The 20495-nt window shown below is 32.0% G+C and overlaps 2 protein-coding genes across 3 annotated transcripts in view; both read right to left on the bottom strand.

Moving 5' to 3' along the window:
• The window catches only part of LOC140745784 (uncharacterized), a 75406-nt gene extending 70331 nt beyond the window's left edge, over positions 1-5075 (bottom strand). The window contains exon 1 of the mRNA XM_073077687.1: positions 4760-5075. Within this exon, the coding sequence (XP_072933788.1) occupies positions 4760-4930 (171 nt within the window). The 5' untranslated portion in view covers positions 4931-5075. The remainder of the gene's footprint in view (positions 1-4759) is intronic.
• A 2769-nt stretch (positions 5076-7844) lies between these two features.
• LOC140745788 (uncharacterized) lies at positions 7845-19039 on the bottom strand. 2 transcript variants are annotated; one of them, XM_073077695.1, is made up of 3 exons: positions 18573-19039; positions 13536-14291; positions 7845-9327 (listed from the first exon to the last, which is right to left on the bottom strand). In XM_073077695.1, exons 1-3 carry the CDS (start codon positions 18864-18866, stop codon positions 7888-7890), a joined length of 2490 nt encoding a protein of 829 aa, XP_072933796.1. In that variant the 5' UTR covers positions 18867-19039; the 3' UTR covers positions 7845-7887. The 2 variants fall into 2 exon arrangements, with proteins under 2 accessions (XP_072933796.1, XP_072933795.1); XM_073077694.1 differs by lacking the exon at positions 7845-9327 and adding an exon at positions 11567-13091.
• Positions 19040-20495: the final 1456 nt, after the last annotated feature.

Genomic DNA, 20495 nt, shown 5'->3' with positions numbered 1-20495 from the left:
ATATAACTAAGTATTGTTAATACTTATCTATACGTTTGTCAGAATGACTTACGTACAGAATGAACTTCCATGATGTCTTTCATTTTCGTCATGGTAAAAAAGAAAGTCATATCATATTTTGAATACGCACACTTAAATAAAAAAAATATACTATATCTATACATTTGCGTAGTTATTCTATTACATTTCATACACATTTGTATGATGTGTTTAAAACTTCATCATCAACCCATTACTGTCCCACTGCTGGACACGGGTCTCCTCTCGGAATGAGAAGGATCAGGCCATAGTCCACCGCGCTGGCCAAGTGCGTATTGGTAGGCTTCACATACCTTTGAGATTTTTTTTTATAAATATCTCAAGTATGCAGGTTTTCTCACGATGTTTTTCTTTATCGTTTAAGCAAGTGATCATTAATTTATAATACGGACTTTGCGCAATTTTGGAAATCCTTGATCATTGAAAAAATTGCCTGGGATTTGAACCTCGAACCCTCGATCGAGAGGCCGCGTTTCAGGCGATCACTGCTGTTTTATTGTTTAAAGCTTACTATATGATATTTATTGTACTGAAAAAAAAACACTGTCGTAAGTCGTTGATTCGGTAAATTTAATGCAACAGCCATAAAAAACGATAAGTGTAGTATCATTTACAAATTCAATCATGACGCTCGAAGACACCATCAAAATGCGATATTTCTTATGTTTTCTTCCAAAACAAACTTTTGATTCATTTCAATAATCCGCCGATGCGTAGTCTTCCATTTTTAGTCTTAGTACGCAAGTAACATTGGAAATTAAAATTTTTTGATCTTATATATAAAATTCTCATGTTACAATGTTAATTACCGTACTCTTCTGTACCGTACTCGCGAGTGAGTGAGTGATATAAAAGATATATATCTTCACCAAAGAGCTAATCACTCATCAACTCCGACGATTTTGATTATATCTTAATATCCCCGTCACATGATTGAGTTCATAGGTCCATACGATTCCGGATATAAGATCTTCTTCAAGTCAACCGTGATATACTCGCTCGCGAGTGAGTGATGAGTCAAATGAGCGACTGACTGGCTTAGGTATTAAGCACTAAATTAAAATCTTTTTTCTTTGCTAATAATATGAAAACAGGGATATACAAACAATGTTGGCTGTGAAATTCATATATAATTTCTTGCCAGTTTTGTATTAATTATAAGAATCAAATATGTTGTCAAAACATTTTGGTTTGATTCTCTGAAACACTGATATAAAACGTCGCTTATATCGTTACAGAGCTACTGAGCTAAAGTGAGTTACTGAGCTAAAAGAGTGATATATATCACTGAGTTCAAAAGATATATCTCTCTCTTTTCACTTAAATGATATATTTTGCGCACCTCTACATTCAACTATTGAGGTTTTTCATTTTAACATAGTAAATCTACATATTTTTAGGGTACAAATGATTTCGTGACTGCTTGTGGTGTCCACCGTCTTGGCCTGGAATTCGGCACACGCTGATGCTTTACAAGGAAACTTAAATTATAAATTTAAATCAAAATGAGGCAAATAAATTTGTAGAGAAATTACATCGTTCGTTTATGCTACTGGACAATAGATGGCGCTCTATACAATTAATTTTGCTACTGCGTCACAGATGGCGTTGTATCGCACATGCTTTAGAGTACAAGCTATTGCGCGCTAAATCATTAATCACTCATCACTTAGATTCCATTTTACACATTAATTGAGCGTGTGTAACGCATGCCGCGCGTACTATTTAAAAAATTGTAGAGCCTTTTTTGATCCAACATCGAGTTGATTAGTACATTGTAATGCGAATGAATATCTTCAAAGCGAATAGTCTTCCAGATAAGTCTTAAACGAGCCGTTAATACATAGTTGCAATGCACCTGTTACTGGCCTCAGACTTCAATGCCATTTAAAGTTGATTCTATAGGCCCATGGACAGCAGGGAGTTACACAATGCTGACTTAAGTTCAAAAGCCTATGCATTGCTTGAAATATATGGATTTATTATATACATATTAAATATATAAATGTTACTACACTTACTACTTAATATATATTTTAAATAATGTTATTTTTAAAAGCAATGTAATTTTATAATGTCATAATCTGGAAACAAACTACCGATATACTTGCATTAAAAATTATATAAAGTACAATAATAATTCCTTATTGCATTTCAATAAAAATAACACCTCAATTTGCAAAATACTTAAATGTCAAAACGTCCTTGTGTATTGAAAGGTAAATAGTATTTTTATTGCATGTTGTAAAAGGTTATATTTGTTTATAGTAAAATTTATGAATGTCTCACAATACAAAGGCAGACTGAAATAAGTGTCATTAGTAATAGAAGAAAGGAAATCATAATGATGAAAAAGTAAAATTAAGCTATAGCGCAAGAATATGAAATTAAATTAAAATTAAATTAAGTATTAAGAAAAAAATTGCAAAAATTACAGAGAGATGGATGGATGCTCGATTGATGAGGCATAGGGACTCTCGATGTTAGAAAAACATTGATGTTGACATCAATGTCAAACATAAAGATAACATCAATTTTTTCATCAATGTTCATCAATAATCAATGATGGGTATACCACTGGGCTTATACCATACCATATGTATAAATGAAACCACTTGACCACTAGCTAATGAATAGAAAAGCAGATTGCAGCAAAACAGGAGATAAAAAACAATATTTTGACTTTAGTGTATTTTAGTATGGTACTGACTGCCGGTTCTAATCTATGAAATGGGCTATAAAAGATGATTATTGGTCTGAACTCAATCATTATCTATGGAGAGTTAAGAGCAAAAATAATATACTGTTTGGCAATAATTTTATTTTAATGTGCACCATAGATTAGTAAAGATTACTCGCTCCTAACAAGAATATGTAACCAGTTTTAACAATTGAAATTGTCACTGTCATTTATTTTCGTGTTGGTAAAATATTTAAAAATGTAGTTTATAGATCATTTACGAATGAAACGATATCTCTCCGCACTTTTTCTTCAATTTCGTGTCTTAACTGCGCATATCTGCACTGTTCCGCGTAAATTACACCATGACAGCCATTAAATGGCTGACAGGGCTGTCAGCCGCTTAAGCCATTTAATGGCTTCCTTCAATTACAAGGCAGTGAGATATCTATACTTATCCATGATGTGCACATACACACCACTCTTCTAGCCACATAGGATATGTGCATTGCCAAAATGAAATATACAGCAGCATACATACTACTATAGTCCGCTGTAAAACTGCTAGTCCGCTCTGAATATAGAAATGAGTCATGTTGTCATTGCAAATTGTATGACTACACTTGCTTGCAACAACTTCAGAGTAGACTAGTAGGTTGGCGTGAACTATACCAACAAATGTTTCACTACTAAATGGGATACTATTAGGATAAGCTGACCTGCCAACAGTTTATCTCATAGTCTTAACATCATAATTTCTTTAAAATTACCAACATACATGTAAGAAGCTGATTGTTACAAAGCAGTCATACCATCACACTTGTTTGTAGTAGATTATTGTAAAGTAGTTTATATCCTAACTTTATAACACAGCTTTTCAAAGTAACACCTATTTAGTATCAGAAAATGTACCCAGTTTTGAGAATTGAAATAGTTGCATAAAAATGTTTTGCCACTTCTCCATGCTAAAATGCCCCTAAAATACTTGAAATAATTATTTATTTATTATGTAAATTATGCAGTATTAGTTATTTATTCGTAAATTATCTCTAAAAATGTTTTTATTTGGCAAGAATTCAAAAAAAGGACTTACTAATAAGCCGTTTGTGGCTTCTTTCAATTTCAAGGCGGCGAAGTATCTTTACTAATCTATGGTTGTACCACAGATAATAATAAAACTACAGAACAATATTATATTTTGCAGCATGCAGCAGCAGTCCACTTAATGGTTAGTAGAACCACCCGCACATAGTATTGCTGACAATACATTAATAAGTCTTTAACTGTAATTTATTTTGAATCATATTTGATTTACCAATACATAATAACATGTGACATAATTTGTGTTTATCATAATGATCAGATGTTTTGGATGCAAACATTGTAAAATATGTGGAAAATGGTGCAATCATTTATGTAATTTTGTACAAGCTTTTACTTTCATTCTTTGTAACTATTTGATTAGTAAAATTATGTAAGGTAATTTAATTAAATGCCAATTATAATGGAGGCATACAAAATACTAGAAATACCTAAATATCAAACAATGACTGAATGTATTGTGTTGTAATTACTGCAATTTCTATACTTTTTCCGAAAAAATTAAAAAGAGTAAGTTTATTTTGATAATGTGATACAGGCAGAGATTTTTGTCAAGCAGCCACAAATAAATAATTGTTAGGTACTTTAATGTATGATATGGAACTGAAAAATTCAAGATAAAATTCATTAATTAGATATTTTCTGTATTATGAAGATAAATTTCAGGGAGTAACCAACAAAAGTACTAAGTAATGATAACACAGATGGCACATAATAATACAGATGGCATTACTAATTGATATACATTTGCCTGTACTTATAGGTGCAAACTTATCATCGGTAAAAATAAGACGAACATTGCAAAGAAAGAGAATGTAAACGCGAATGAAGTAAATTAAATTCGTCTACAGTGAAGATATTAATCAAACAAACATAACCTTCAAAACACTTGTCAAATGATACCGTATTATATATAGTTATTTTTCTCCGTAAACTCACCTCAAGCTCTTGGCTATGGCATTTCTCCTGCAGATCCTTTACAGCAGTATCGTTTCTAGAAGAATCTTCGCTACTATCTTCAGCAACACCTTCAGATAACACTTCGGAAGCGAAATTTGTAATTTGCCCTTTCAGGCTGCTTAAACTCTGGTTCAAATTAAGCCACGACATTTTATTTGTATACTAAAAGGCGGTCACATATCACAGGCAAGTACTAGGTACCAAAATATTATGGTGGATGGGATGTAAACAGTAAATAAATCGCATTATTTTTCACTTGACAAGACTCTGTCTAGTTGGCAAAACAAGTCTCCGATTTGACGTTTCTGAGACGTTTCATTTGATGCATTTTTTATATTTGCAATTTTGCAATCTTTTTATGTATATATTTCAGCTATTTTCCCAGCTATTAATTTGAATGGATATTAAGTAGATATTTAATACTAAGAATAACTGGTTTTAAAGCTTCAGAACTTTAATTAATTCATTGTTTGAATATTAATTTAAGTACGTACAGTGATGACACTGATGACGAATTAAACAGATTCGTAAATTCGTAATGATAATAGTGGATTGATCTATATTGGACTCAAATTCTGCAAAAAGTTCTTAGCCAATGAGATGGTAGGCTAGATTGGTGTCAGTTAGAATCTAGAAATATACATTTTATGACCATCTTTTATGTAAAGGAAGGCTGGTACAAAATTAGAGCACCATGTCTAATTTCTAAATTTTAAAAGGTGTTATAACTGCTCTGTTTTGGTTTAAAGGGTCACAGAGTTGACAGAGTACTCTATTATATTTGGTATAAAGGTCGTAGTGAAGTTTTTTTTTTATAATATAGGAGTAGCAGACGAGTATACAGTCCACCTGATGGTAAGTGGCTACTGCCGCCCATGGACATCTGTAATCGACTCCAGATAAGATTAGATATTCCTACCTGAGGTCGGCCACAGATGCGCCGTTACCCCTGAGGACTAAGCCGGAACGCCTCGGAAGTCTGTGTCCCTTACCACAACCTTCAAACCGGAACACAGCAGCGCCTAACACTGCTGTTATTAGGTAGAAATAAGTGTGGCGGTGGTGCCGCCGGAGTCGAACCACAAATGGTCTATCTATCTACCACCTACAAAGATATAAGGCGCTAGAATTTAGTTTTTTTGCAGTTAGTACACATGTTTTTAGGGATCGGCAAAATGGGCGGCAGACCCCATTTAACAGCTATTACTTTCTATCTGATTCTAATTCTATTTTATAGTTGTTAGAACAGAAAGTTGTTGTTAGTAGAGTTATTTAATGATTTTCATTTCATTGAACATGTGTTTAATTTTTACACTTATGGCCTATTAGAAATATACGAGTTTCGTCTACTCAATAAAAGATGGCGCTTATTCTGGTTCTTCATAATAAAATATAATCAGAGTAAAGTAACCGATTATAATAAGTAATAACATTTTTTGTTTCGTATGTAAGTTACTATATTTTAAATAAAACATCTAAACTCATAGCAATGCGTTGGTTTTCATCTGTTCCAATCAAACGCACAAGCCTATGTATGTGTAGTGTATAACTATATGAGAATTTTCAGTCTTGTTCCCAATTACACAATATCTTGTAAGTAAAAGGCTTAATCTATCATAAAAGAAACTTGAATATGCGGTAGTTTTTAATTCAGAAAAAAATCATTAAGAAATGTGCAATTAATTTAATAGAGTAATCATATATAGTTTTTTTTTAAGTAGTTGATACCCAAAATTGTTTTCTTTGAATATCATTCAATAGAAGAGCTTATTGATAACTGAATCTTACACTTCAAAATGTTAGGTTTTATTTGTGTTGGTAAAATTGGCAAGGAATATTAGATTCGTAACATAACACCCATTTCTTTTATATATTCGACTTATTTTACAAGGGAACTCCAAAAAATACAAAAACTTCTTAATATAGCATTTATTTTAATATAATCAAGAACAATATCTGTTACATTATATGTTATACCTAAATTAACTAGCAACCACAAAAGATAATATATTATATACATATTGTGCAAGTCTCTTAAACTATAAAAAAATAAACCATAGAAAATCTAGAGCATAAAACAACATATCATAGTTATATACATTCATAATTGCACTATTTTGAATAACAAATTCAAAATTATATAAATCTGACTGTCCTACACACTTATATAATGTAAAAATATTTAGTAAGCTTGTACGAGTGCTGATGTCGGTATGTATTGAGTAATATAGTTTCGCAAAATCGTATAATTAATCAACCTCAAATTGTCTACCTATAATAGTTCTGTCCCAGGTATAGTCCGCGCCAAACTGCTAGTCCGCTGTGAAGTTGTTGCGAGCAGGTGTAGTCTTACAATTTGCTATGGCGACGTGATTCATTTCTATATTCAGAGGGGACTAGCAGTTTTACGCGGACTATAACAGTTTTTATACAGAGAATTGTAATTCTAATGTTATTACAGTAAGTAGAAATTACATTATAAGGAGTCAAGACTTCAGCTATATGTTCACTTATTCTTTTAAGTCACAAAAATTGTATGATTTGTATCTCTATTATTTTGGTAATTCCTTTTATATAACAGAAAAGTACAGTATGGTCGCTGAGTTGTGGCTGGTCTGAATATAGGCTTACTATGTGCATGCTTATATGGCATCTCATATAAATATTTCATCGAATACAACTCATTATTTTCTAAATCGGACATGAGTTTCTGAGAGCTAGAAAAGTTTAGTACACTATAGGCCATTAGTTCACCACATTGATCAAGTGTGGATTTAGCCTTTACAAATGTTTGAGAACTTATTTTATTTTGAACAACTCTCATACTCACCCCACAATATTATTCCTTTAAAGTTTGTAGCATGTAATGACTAATTTGTAATAAACATAAAGACTTAATTCTTAAAAAAATCATTAATGCACAGGACCCCAAAAATCATAAAGCGAATATGCTACTAGATTATCAATACTATTTATTTTTTATTATTATAACTATTTATTTTTTTTTGCAATCATCTCCACAAACGTTAGATTGGCCACAACTCATCAACCATACAAGAAATGTCTAAAGTTCATTATGACAAATGCCTTACAGGCCCAAGATAGCACTACATTGCATTATGTTCAATACTTATATGAGTCTTCAGTTCACTCTTTGTAGCCATTACCATTTTACAGAGCCTACAACAGAACCTACCACCGTGGTATATGACCATATGACGTTTCATCCTGTTCTCAGAATAAAAAGATTGTCTACAAACTTGACATATATGGGGTTTGGTGCCTAAATGCTTTCGTACATGAATGACCAAATTTTTCCTACATTTTAACGACTTATTGCAAAATTCACACGACTCCTCTGAAAGTAGATTATGCACCTTTTTGTGATTTTTCAAGTCGTATTCAGTGTAAAATAATCTATCACACATATCACAACTGTACGGTTTTATTTGAAGATGTATCTTATTAACGTGTAAAGATAGTTCATTTTCATTCGCACACTCTTTCTCACAAAAACTACATGTTTGGATCCTCCAATTTTTAATCATGTTTAGTTTGATCGCATGCCTTTGCATATGCAAGTCATAATGTTTTTGAGATATGAAGTATTTATCACACAATTGACACTCTTTCGTACAATGACTTCTTTCGTGCATCTTCATTTTCTTTGTATTATTAAACATTCTGCCACAAATCTTGCATGTGCTGTAACAACTTTCTTTCATAAGATGAATCATCTTAATATGTTCGTATAAATAAAATTTTGATTGAAACTGCATCCCACAGCGCTTGCAATCAACTTTAGATATAGCATGTTTCAAAACATGTTTTTTAAGGAAATAATCTGAAATAAAATGTTTATTGCAGTATGGACAAGTGAATTTACATTTATATGAACGTCGGTATGTTTTCCGTTTCTTTTTGAATGTCAGAAATTCGCAGACGTCGTTAAGCGAGTCGTCTTCTAGAGACATAAAACTCTGATAGCCATTCAGAAGTTTTCTATTCACATATGTTTTGGTAACTTTCTTTGCTGGGTTATCTTCAATTGCATCTTCTAAATCATCTTTGACAGTATTATTGGATTCTGTTCCGTTTTCTTCATCAGACTTGGATATATCATTAGTTTCTTCTTCATTTTCGTCATCAGACATCAATATATTGTATTTAGTATAAGAAACCTCTGATACATCATATTTATTATCAGAAACATCTGATCTTACATCACTTTCTTCACCTGAGGAACTAGTGGATTTAATTCTGAATTCGTCTTCGAGAACATCAACTTCAAATTTAGTCTCATCATCTTCATTCTCATTTACATCCAACTCATCTTTAACCAGCGGTAGAATAGTTTCTTGTGATATTTCCACCATAACATTCTTATCATAGTCACATATATTATTCAACTGATCTAACATTAGACTAACGCAAGTGAAAAGCCTACTTCGCACATGCCGTATTTTATTAACGAATACATACGATGAAATAGCATGATCTAGACATTTATCGCATATATGTGTTCCTGTGTAGTTATGTAAAGTCATCTGCAACAAAAAATAAATCGATTTTAAAATAACTTTAAGAAGCAACTATCTTCCTACATACACTAGGCATAGAAGGGTAACGCTGTTTGTCCACCAACCACGATACCGAGCCGATACTGATAATTAATGACGGCGCCGAAGTAGCGTACATACATTTGCTAGCAGCTTGTCCACCGAACGTCTGTCACCCGAGCACCGTCATCTCATAGTAAATGTATGTATGCTACTTCGGCGCCGTGATTAATTATCGGTATCGTCTCGGTGACGGTGCAGTGGACAAACAGCGTAAGGATACTAAAATGGCATCAATAAATAAAGTAATAATAAGACATAATATCATGCAGTTTCTAGCAATAGATTAAGTTTAATAAATTTTGCATAAAGCTACATATACACACATTAATAGGCTTAATACATATCAGATTTAGTCAATGAGAAGCTTAAAATAGATAAATAATTAGCGAGCAATAGTTCCCATATGCCGTCACAATCAATTGGTGGCGAATTTTATGTTTCAACATATAGGCAACGAGAAAAATGTTCCAAAAACATTCTTCCATACTTGTATAAATAATAAAAACACTAAGTGTAAGGTGTCATGGTGTTTTTAGACTATAAATATTACTATTTTAGTAGATGGCAATTTACAACATCTTATACATTTAATCACTGGATAATAAGCAGTTAAAGTTTTTCCTACAAAGACTATGCCCACCATTTTCCTATGTACATTATAATAAGACTTCAAATTCAATTTGTGCCCTCGGGCGGCACAATTTAAAAATTATAACCTAATTGTTATTATACCGACCTATGCATATAGGGGGCGGCAAATTCTACTTTCGTTGAGGCGAACACAACCTACACCACTAGCTTGTACGAAAACAAATATTAGTCCATTTTTAGATGTCTAGCTACAACCTGCGGGCACCTCTTTATAGAACACAAGTAGAGCAAAGTGGGTTTTATTTGTTTAAAACACCAAAGCATTCCAAATCACACTATATTTTCATGCATAAGTAAATGAGTATTATGTGAAATTCATTAATAATAACATTTCATGTAACATGAAATCATGAATGAATAAAAATAGGTAAAATAACAGTTTTAATATATTAACAACAAAATAAATTCAGACAGCTAGACAAAAGAAAACATATTTTTTTAAGATTTATGAGTTTTTATATAGCGAAAATATTGTAGTTAATTGGAAATGTCAGACAAACATTCCTATTCTATTTATAGAGATCTATTGAAAAGTGTTCATAGTTCTATGAGTAAAATATCTTAATCTAATTTTTAGTATATACTTTTTAAATAGACAACAATAAAATTGTTGAGATAACAATAATGCCTTAAGCCCGCTCCACATTCTCGCGAGAATGCGAAGAAAGAACGGGAAACGAGCATGTGGAGTGGAGCCTATACGAATCGGGTTTTTCTCGCGTTCCCACGAGTTTCTCGCGAGAATGTGGAGCTTTACAGATCTGTATATCTTTGGTTATTTTTTATCGCAGTGAGATATTATAACTTTTACACTAGCTGTGCTTTTCTACATAATAACATACTACAATATTGAATATTAATACAATAAGTGTAATAATTTATTGAAACTTAATTTTAACAATATAGTGACATAAGTGCAAAAAGTGAAACTGCCAAAATCACTTTATTTAGTGCCAAACTATCCAATGCCACATTGACTCTAATGTACATTCATTTAGATGGAAGTAGCATCAATATCGGACTTAAAGGAAATCTTAGGCAGCATATAGTCCTCGCCAAACTGCTAGTCCGCTCTGAAGTTGTCGCGAGCAGGTGTAGTCATACAACTTGCTATGGCGACGCGATTCATTTCTATATTCTGAGCGGACTAGCAGTTTTACGCCGACTATACCTACCTGCTAAAAAATGGCATGTTCTTAATTGCGTAGTACATATTTGCCACATACTTTTATATTTGCACTTACATCATTGTAATTCTTAGTTTATAGATTTTATTGTTTTCATCATATTACGAATGAGAACTCACAGTGCGTTTTGAGAAGACCGCAACAAACCGATTATAAGGCAGAGCCCTATAAGTTGCCCATTGTTACAGCGAAAACAGAACATGACTATGTCGCGGAATTAAATCAGAAAAGCTAAGATTTCTCTATGTTTTCATATTTTCACAAGTCTTAGTGTTCCAGTCCATGACGTAGGCGAAAGAAAAACGTTCCATGAGTTCTCATTAGTTTGTTTAAATATCAAAATAGCAGCAGCTAACTCATAAATTACTTATGTCCCTTATTTGCTATTCTTCTCAAAGGTCTAATATTTCTTTTGAATCTTTCATTGACATGTGTGGCACCAATGTTAAACTGGAATGGCGCGGATGGTACAAATGGTGTGAATGGTAAACTGGTATTAGCAGGTATAGACATATTAGAAGATGTATGATAAAATGGTGTGTTAGTTGGTAAATTCGATACAGGATTCATTGAAGGCTCTTCATAACAAATATCCATTGATTCTTCTTTAATAAACGCATTAATATTATCAAAATTTTGTGTTTCATTTGTTTGTATTTCCACATCCATACACATGTCTGCATTTTGGGTATTAGAACATTCTGCGGCATTTTGAAAACTTGTAGCGAGTAACTTTTCATCTCCAATTTCTTTTGTATTAGAGGATGCATTATCATAACTATCTTGTGTAATGGTTTTCTTTTGAATTTTTGGTGTTTCAAAAAAATCTTTATTCTTCCCAAAATTGAATTTAACTTTGTTGTCCGGAATGCATGCAAATTCGCAACAGAAACATGTCTCTCGAGTTTCATAGTTATTGGTTAAACAAATATGACATTGCCATTGCAATTTTCGTGTGATAGAAACTTCTAGATTCGATTTTCTTTTCCTTGTATTCTTTATAAGCGTAGAATTCAAATCAGATTTTTCTTCGCCAAATTCATATTCCGTTGTTATGTTACATTTAGTGAAACTGTCATTATCACCCCGTGTAAAATCAGTAGTAATCTGATCATTACTATTATGAATGTTAGTTACTTTAGTTTCAATGTTTGATTTTAATATTTTCTTACAAGTATTACATTTGCCAACACTTTCGAAAAGCCAGCAATATTTGCATTTCTCTTGTTCAGATGTTTTTACATCTATTTCCTTTAAACCTTCATTATCATGACTATCAGTTTCTTTGTTTTTAATACATTCTTTACATGATGGTTTATTAAAAATCCAGCAAGTTTTACATAACTTGACTGTCTTCTTTTGTGGACCTTCTGGTTCTTCTACAATCGCATCTTTTGATGATATCAAATCAATTAGATCAATGTCTTTATTAGAATTTAATTGCAGGTTAACTTCATCAATTGTTTCTTTACGGTTTGTGTCTACCATAATGTTATTAGAGTTGATTGGCATTGAATTTGACTGTGTAGCGACTACATTACTAAGTTCTTGACTGATTTCAGAATTAGACGTAGTAAGAGCGTTAGTTTCATTAATAAGCGAATTTTTATTAATTTTAAAAGATCCTATCTGACTAATCATGTATGGTTCTGACAAAATAAATATATAAAGTGTCTCAAACTCAATTTTAAGTGTAGATAGTATTATAGGTTTGCAAAAGTGAAACATTTTCTTGTCTTTCTCGTATATCGCTGTAAAATTCTTCCCCTGTGTAACGTCCATCCTTTTTGTGATTGTTATTATATTAGCTCGTGTTGGTATGAGCAGCTCTTGATATTTGTATGATTTTCGCTAAAACCATATACAATATCACACACATGACCAAACAAAGAAGGATAAGACAATATAATTATTATACATGTCTATAAATAAATTATTATTAATAAACATAATTATAAGGACTAATAATAAAGGTAATGCTGTCCTAAACTACTAAATAAAATAATATATCGCAAGGGCAAAGGGCATAGTTAATGATTTATAAATAAAAAAGGCTCTAAAGTTTTTCAGATATGATCAATGAGATTTTCGTGACTGTTTCAGTACTTCCCTGGTTTTATACAAAATAGAGGATATTGTTTTAGTAAAGTTAAAATATGAACACAAATTTCTGCTATTAGCACAGTTTTGTGTTAGCCAATACTAAGAGGTTAGTAATAAAAATAAATTAGTTTAAAATCACAAGTAATAAGTAAAGCATATTATTACCAAACTTTGTAAATAAATATCACTTACCTCAGGAATAGTTGAAGATACAATATTGTATATCGACTGCTCATTATTTAGGCCCGGATAACCTCCACTCAAATGTATTGACTCGTTCAAATGGATCATACATGTACCTTTCTCGAGGCACATAGCACACATCTGGTTCATCCTCCTATTAACGAGATGCTCAAACGTTGTTTTGAACTTATGCTTCTCCATATGTTGCAAATGTTGGCTCACACTACTACTCATAAACCCACACTCGTTGCATTTGAAATTTGTGGTTGTGCGTTCTGGTATAATAGTTCCATGTTGATGCACATCCTTGATATGTCGCTTGTAATGACGTTGTTTGACAAACGATTGGCCACACAATTTGCAATTGAACCACATGTTTTTTGGGTGCAAATTGTCATGGTTCAACAACGCCTCGACATTTGGTAATACCTGCCAACATTTGGGGCATTCCAACTCGTTTATTTCTCCAACATTTTCCAGGGTTGTCGAGCCCAAATTTATAATATTAATGATTGGTTCCGCGTAATCGGTTACTAATTCATGTTCAGCATACAATACATTTGTGTTTGGGTGTGCTTTTTGTCTGCCTCGTTTCCTACCTCTTTCTAAAGGGTCTAACTTTTCAAATTTCTCATAAATGTCTTCGAAACAGTTGCGCAATGCTCGCTCAGCTCTTTCGCACTGTTGTGAGAATAGATATGCACTGATAGTACTTTCTACGCATGTGCCACATATTTTGTCAGGAAAGTTTGGATCATTGATAACCTGGAATGTTGAGATTACAAGATTCTTAATAAATAACAAAAGATCAGGTTACAAAGTAATCTTATTAGTACATAACTGTAATAGTAAGTCTGGGTTGCGCCAATTTCCATATACCACAAAAACAACAAGAATATGTGTGTATGCAACTATGTTTTTTACATACAACATAATTATGAATATTTAAGAACTTTATGCTTTGCAAATACATTAGAGAGTAATTTTCAGATATTAATAAAAGCGAAACAAAGTTGTTAAATCTTTCTCTATATAAATTTAGTATCAAATTTCAAATGTTTAAAATATATTGAGAGAATTTGGTTTGTAATTGACCCATATTTCAATCAATCAATACTATGACTAGGGTGATTCATATAGTGAAATTGCTCAGAGTAGAAAAATATACTTAGCAGGGGATTTCAAAAGGAAATTAGTTATGCGGGTTACATTTCTGTAGTTTGTTTCTGGCGGTACCACAGCCACACCTATTTCTACCTAATAACAGCGGTGTTAGGCGCTGCTGTGTTCCGGTTTGAAGGGTGTGGCAAGGGAGATAGACTTTTCCGAGGCGTTCCAGCTTAGTCCTTAGGGGTAGCTGTTCTGTGGCCGACCTCAGGTAGGAATATCTATTCCTATCTGGGGTTGATTACAGATATCCATGGGTGGCAGTAGCCACTTACCATCAGGTGGACTGCATGCTCGTCTGCTACTCTTATATTATAAAAAAAAAGAGACTAGACTACTATTATGTAAGGGTGATTCATATAGTGAAACGGCTCAGAGTAGAAAAATATACTTAGCAGGGAATTTCAAAATGAAATTAGTTATGCGTTATACAGCCATGCCTCTGCATAATGCAGCATGCTGCATAATACTCTGCAGAACGTTTAGACATTGTGGATCTTTCGGTTGAGCGTTCTATAGAATTGTCTTGTGTTGAGCTGGAGAAACATATTGTGGTTTGCGTATACAGGCCCCCTTGTAATGATAACTATTATTGTTTTGAAACTGTTATGGAGGATGTTTTAAACATAATTTCCAAAAGTAATAAATTAATTATAATATGTGGAGATTTTAATGTAAATATCTTGCACAATAGCTTATTAACAACTAAATTATTGTCTTTATTTAAATCATTTAACTTAAACAATGTTTTTTGTGAACCTACAAGGGTGACAACATCTTCAGCTACATGTATTGACAACATTTTTTGTAATTGTAATATTATAGATAAGTCCATAATAAATTGCATTCAGTCGGATCACAGTGGCCAAAGTGTTCATATTCTCTGTAATAATCACACAGAAAATAAAGTATTTTTGGAATATAGACTAATAACAAAAATGCGTCTAAAAAAGTTTAACCAGCAGCTATTAAATAGTTTAAAATTTTTAAATTATAATAACAATGTCAATAGTGTTTATTCAAATTTCTTTAAAATAATAAATACGGAGTTTAAAAAAATATTTATACTTAAAAAATATCAGAAATCAGTCGGTTTTAAATTCAATGAATGGGCTACTAAGGGTATTCGTATAAGTCGGGAAACTCTTTTTGACTTGTATAATGAAAGGGCCAATAGTCCTAGCCCCAAGCTTAACGAGCATGTTCGAAGGTACTCTAAATTGTTTAAAAGGGTTTGCAAAATTGCTAAGTCAAATTATTATCATAACAAAATAAAATTATCTGATAATAAAATAAAGGCAGTATGGAAAGTAATAAATGCCGAAGCGGGTAAGTCAAATATGTATACTGATGATATAACTCTTAATACTGAAAAAGGCATTGTCACATCACATAAGGATGTGGCACAAGAATTTGAATCCTTCTTTACTAATATTCCCATGAAAACTACACAATTTCTAAAGTCTTCGCCTGCTCTTTCTGTAAATTTCCTTAAAGAAAATGTAAAAAGTTGCAGTGATAGATTTATATTTAGACATGTTAATAGCAAAGAAGTAATTAAAGTGTTCAAAGATATAAATATTAAAACTACTGAGGATTTATGGGGAATGTCTATAAAAATTTGTAGTTTTATTATTGAGACTATAGCTCCTTACTTAGCCAAAATTTTTAATTTATGCGTAGATCATGGTTGCTTTCCTGATCTAATGAAACAAAGTAAGGTCATTCCTCTATTTAAGTCTGGTGACAACAAAGATCCTAGTAATTATAGACCAATTTCTGTTTTGCCTGTTTTTAGTAAAATATTTGAAAAACTAATACTGAGTCAATTATTAGTACACTTTAATTTTTATAATTTATTCCATAATAAACAGTTCGGCTTCACCAAAGGTAGATCAACCGTTGATGCGGGTGTTGAATTAATGCGAAACATTTTTGACGCTTGGGAAGATGCGCAGGATACTATAGGTGTATTCTGTGATCTTTCTAAGGCATTTGATTGTGTAGAACATAAAACTCTCTTGTTAAAGTTGGAATATTATGGTATACGCGGTACGTCTCTAAAACTGCTTAGGTCTTATCTAGATAATAGAGTACAACGAGTTCAGGTTAAGGGACACAAATCGTTAGGTTCTGGTGTTAAAGTAGGCGTCCCACAAGGCTCTATTTTGGGGCCATTCTTGTTTTTGGTATACATTAATGATCTACCGTATGTAATGCAGGACATATCAAAGGTTGTGTTGTTTGCTGACGATACTTCCTTAATATTTAAAGTTAAAAGACAATCTAACGACGTGAGCGCTGTCAATAAAGCACTTGACATAATTCACAACTGGTTTAGCGCAAACAATCTTGTATTAAATAATAAAAAGACTAAATGTGTCCGATTTGCTCTGCCTAATGTTAAAAAGCTGACGATGAATGTTACCCTTAACAATGATCACTTAGAATTTGTAGATGAAACAGTTTTCTTAGGGATAAATTTAGATTCTAAACTACAATGGAGCCCTCAGATAGCAAAGTTATGTAGTAGACTTAGTTCGGCAGCCTATGCGGTAAAGAAGATAAGACATCTTACCGATATACCAACCGCTAGGCTTGTTTACTTTAGTTATTTTCATAGCATTATGTCTTACGGTATTCTGCTGTGGGGTAACGCTGCTAGCATAGATGTCATTTTTATACTTCAAAAACGTGCAATTAGAGCCATTTATAGTCTTCGCCCCCGTGAGTCCTTACGAGAACTGTTTAAATCTATAAATATTTTGACAGTGCCTAGTCAATATATTTATGAAAATATCTTATATGCTCGCAAAAATTATTCTTCTTTGGAAAAAAATTATAATAGGCACAGTCATAATACTAGAAATAAAGATAAATTGGCCATACCTCAATTTAGATTAAGCAAGGTGTGTAATTCTTTTATGGGGAACTGTATTCGTTTCTACAATAAAATACCAAAAGACATTATCGATCTATCCGAGAAAAGGTTTAAATCTACTATAAAATTAACTTTATGTAAAAAAGCTTATTATAATGTAAATCAGTACTTAAATGATAAATCCGTATGGTATGACAACTCCAGCTCCAACATCAAAAAATAATTATATGTACCACTATGTAAAATTGTATATTATTTACTCTTTAAAAGATGCAAATATGCACACGTATGGAGTTTCTTGCGCCGCTTCTTCTCCATAGCGAAATACCTTCCGAAGCGGTGGTAGTTTGTTGACTTTCAAAAAGTATTCTATATGAATCAATTTTGAATAAATGAGATTTGAATTTGAATTTGAATTTAATGATCATGTTCTGGTTCAAAGGGAGACATACTTATCCGAGGCTTTCTAGCTTAGTCCTCAGGGATAGCGGCTCTGTGGCCATTCTCAGATAGGAATATCCAAACCTCTCTGGGGTTGATTACAGTTGTCCATGGGCAACAATACATTTACCGTCAGGTTGACTAAATGCTTGTCTGCTACTCTTATACTACAAAATAAAATCCACACCACAAATACAAGCCACACTTAAGCTTTTGTGTCTAATCTTTAAGTGACTTTTAACATAATACTCATAAATACCTAATGAATATATACATTTGAAACTGAGAAAGGTCATTGTCCCTCAATACCCATAGACATGTGACCATTTCATATAAGATTTTGCTTTTACTGAGATAGACAAAACATCGCTATTCTTAAGGGCTAGTGTGTAAATACTAAGTGGCATGGGCAATTATTTTAGTGACTCATATAAATAAGGCTAAAGGGTTTTATGGGGGTAACATCTTAGTGGAAAAACTTATAATACCTCTAGGTCTACTATTAGTGGAAATTTTACACAAATATCGGTATTATTAGTAGGATATACGTAACCTACCTTGAAGGGATGAACAGTAGCGATCATATCCCTAAGGGTAACTTTATAAATAGCACCTTTTCGTCCCACTTCGAATATTTCGTCCAATTCTGACAATCGGGACGCTACGTTCAAACAGTACCGACAAACTCTGTATTTCAAATTCCCTTCCAGTAGAAACTTTACTGCATTCTTCGTAGTTAACGGTTCGAAGAACTGATCTTTAGGTTGAAACTTACAATTGATTGTTTCGAATTTATTATGCGTATTCCTGAACGGTTTTACCGCCTTAACACTCAACAACTCTTCATCCATTTTTTATATAATCAACGAATCGGCTATACGTAGATATATGCACAAAAATAGTAAATGAACAAAAGTAAAGCACATTTAATGTAAATTGAGTTATATAAAACGAAATAATAAGTCCGATGAAGCTATATTTCTACACGTCAAAGCCGAATCAACTTGCCATGGCGGACGGAAGTTGACTTTGACATTTTGTTATGACGCGAACATAGATTGATTAAAATACAATGAACAGAAATACTTAATAACGTAACTGTGAGGAATAAATAGATAACTTGCAAGAAAATATATTTTGTAATTAGGTATTTAATTAAAAAATGATAAAAAATTGTACTCATTTAAATATAAATAAAAAAATTAAAGAAGCTTAAACTTGTGGACTTAATTGCGGAAGTAACAAAGTCAAGAACATTCCTTAATATATTATAGGTGCATTTTGTGGCAATAAATAAGTTGTTATTATTCTTATAAAATATATTTAATTGTATAATAATTTGAACGTTTTCGATAATTATATTATGTATTTTTAAATCCCAAAAATATATATCATAGAAACTGTAGACAACAATGTCACAGATAAACTGAGAAAACATAATTTTATTAGTCTGTAGTGTCTGTACTTAAAGTTATTTTGATTTGAATAATTGAATTTGAATTTGTCTATCGTTTGAAAAATGGTGCAAAGAAAGATGAATTTATTTACTATTTTAAAGTATATTTACTTATTGAACTACCTAGTTAACGTTAGTTAAGACTAATATACGTTGTATTAATGGTGTTTCCTTCCTGTTCATTAATAACATCCTTCATAAAACATATAATTACTTCGAGATGGATCTGCTGAAACTTTTAATTGATTTGGGGAAAGATGGTAACAATTTCGACACTTGTTTCCTCTGTTTCAAGCGTAATAGTAATTGTTTGAATATTAACACAGTATTTGAAATATGCTCCGAATATTACAATATTTCCTTATCCTTAGCTGATATGATTAAAAGTTTATTTCCTTTTGAAGTAAGTATAGCTGTATTGTTTATTTCAAATAGTATTATTTAATTCATTTTTAATGTATTCTAATTAAATTCCAAAGCCATGGCTTTACTTTGTTTTTTTATATATATTATTTTGTTTATTTTGTTGTATATTACATTTTATTATATTTTTCAGATTTTTTTATTTCGAGTGGCCTGTAATGACTGCTCTGATTTAATAAGTAAATTATACATACTTATAAACAAAGGGAAATTCAAAATGAAGTTATTGAATTCTATTATTCAACAGTTGGGAAGACAAATAAGTGATTTTTTTGGACAATTGAAAGATGATAAAGTTATACTAAAAGTCCAAATGCCCTCATTTAATGATATAAAAAATGAATACTCAATATTGAAACCACAACATGAAAAAGGGTTTTATGAAATGTCTGAAAAGTCTTCCGATGCGGTTGAATTTGATCAACTTCAATCCCAACATAAAGATTGTCCAGAGACATTAAAAAAAATAGATCAATTTAAGTTAAATTTGAAAACCCACACAAAGAAACGACAACGAACACGTACACCCTATCATTGTAACGATTGTAAGTATAAAACACTCTGTAAATCAACGCTACAAGCACACATTAACAAAAATCAT

Source organism: Epargyreus clarus, unplaced genomic scaffold (genome assembly GCF_041222505.1).
Source record: "Epargyreus clarus isolate Ecla_fem2 unplaced genomic scaffold, WU_Ecla_fem_2.2 ptg000011l, whole genome shotgun sequence".
NCBI lineage: Eukaryota > Metazoa > Arthropoda > Insecta > Lepidoptera > Hesperiidae > Epargyreus > Epargyreus clarus.
Note: the sequence above shows the minus strand (reverse complement) of the source record. Positions and strands in the feature narration are given on the sequence as shown.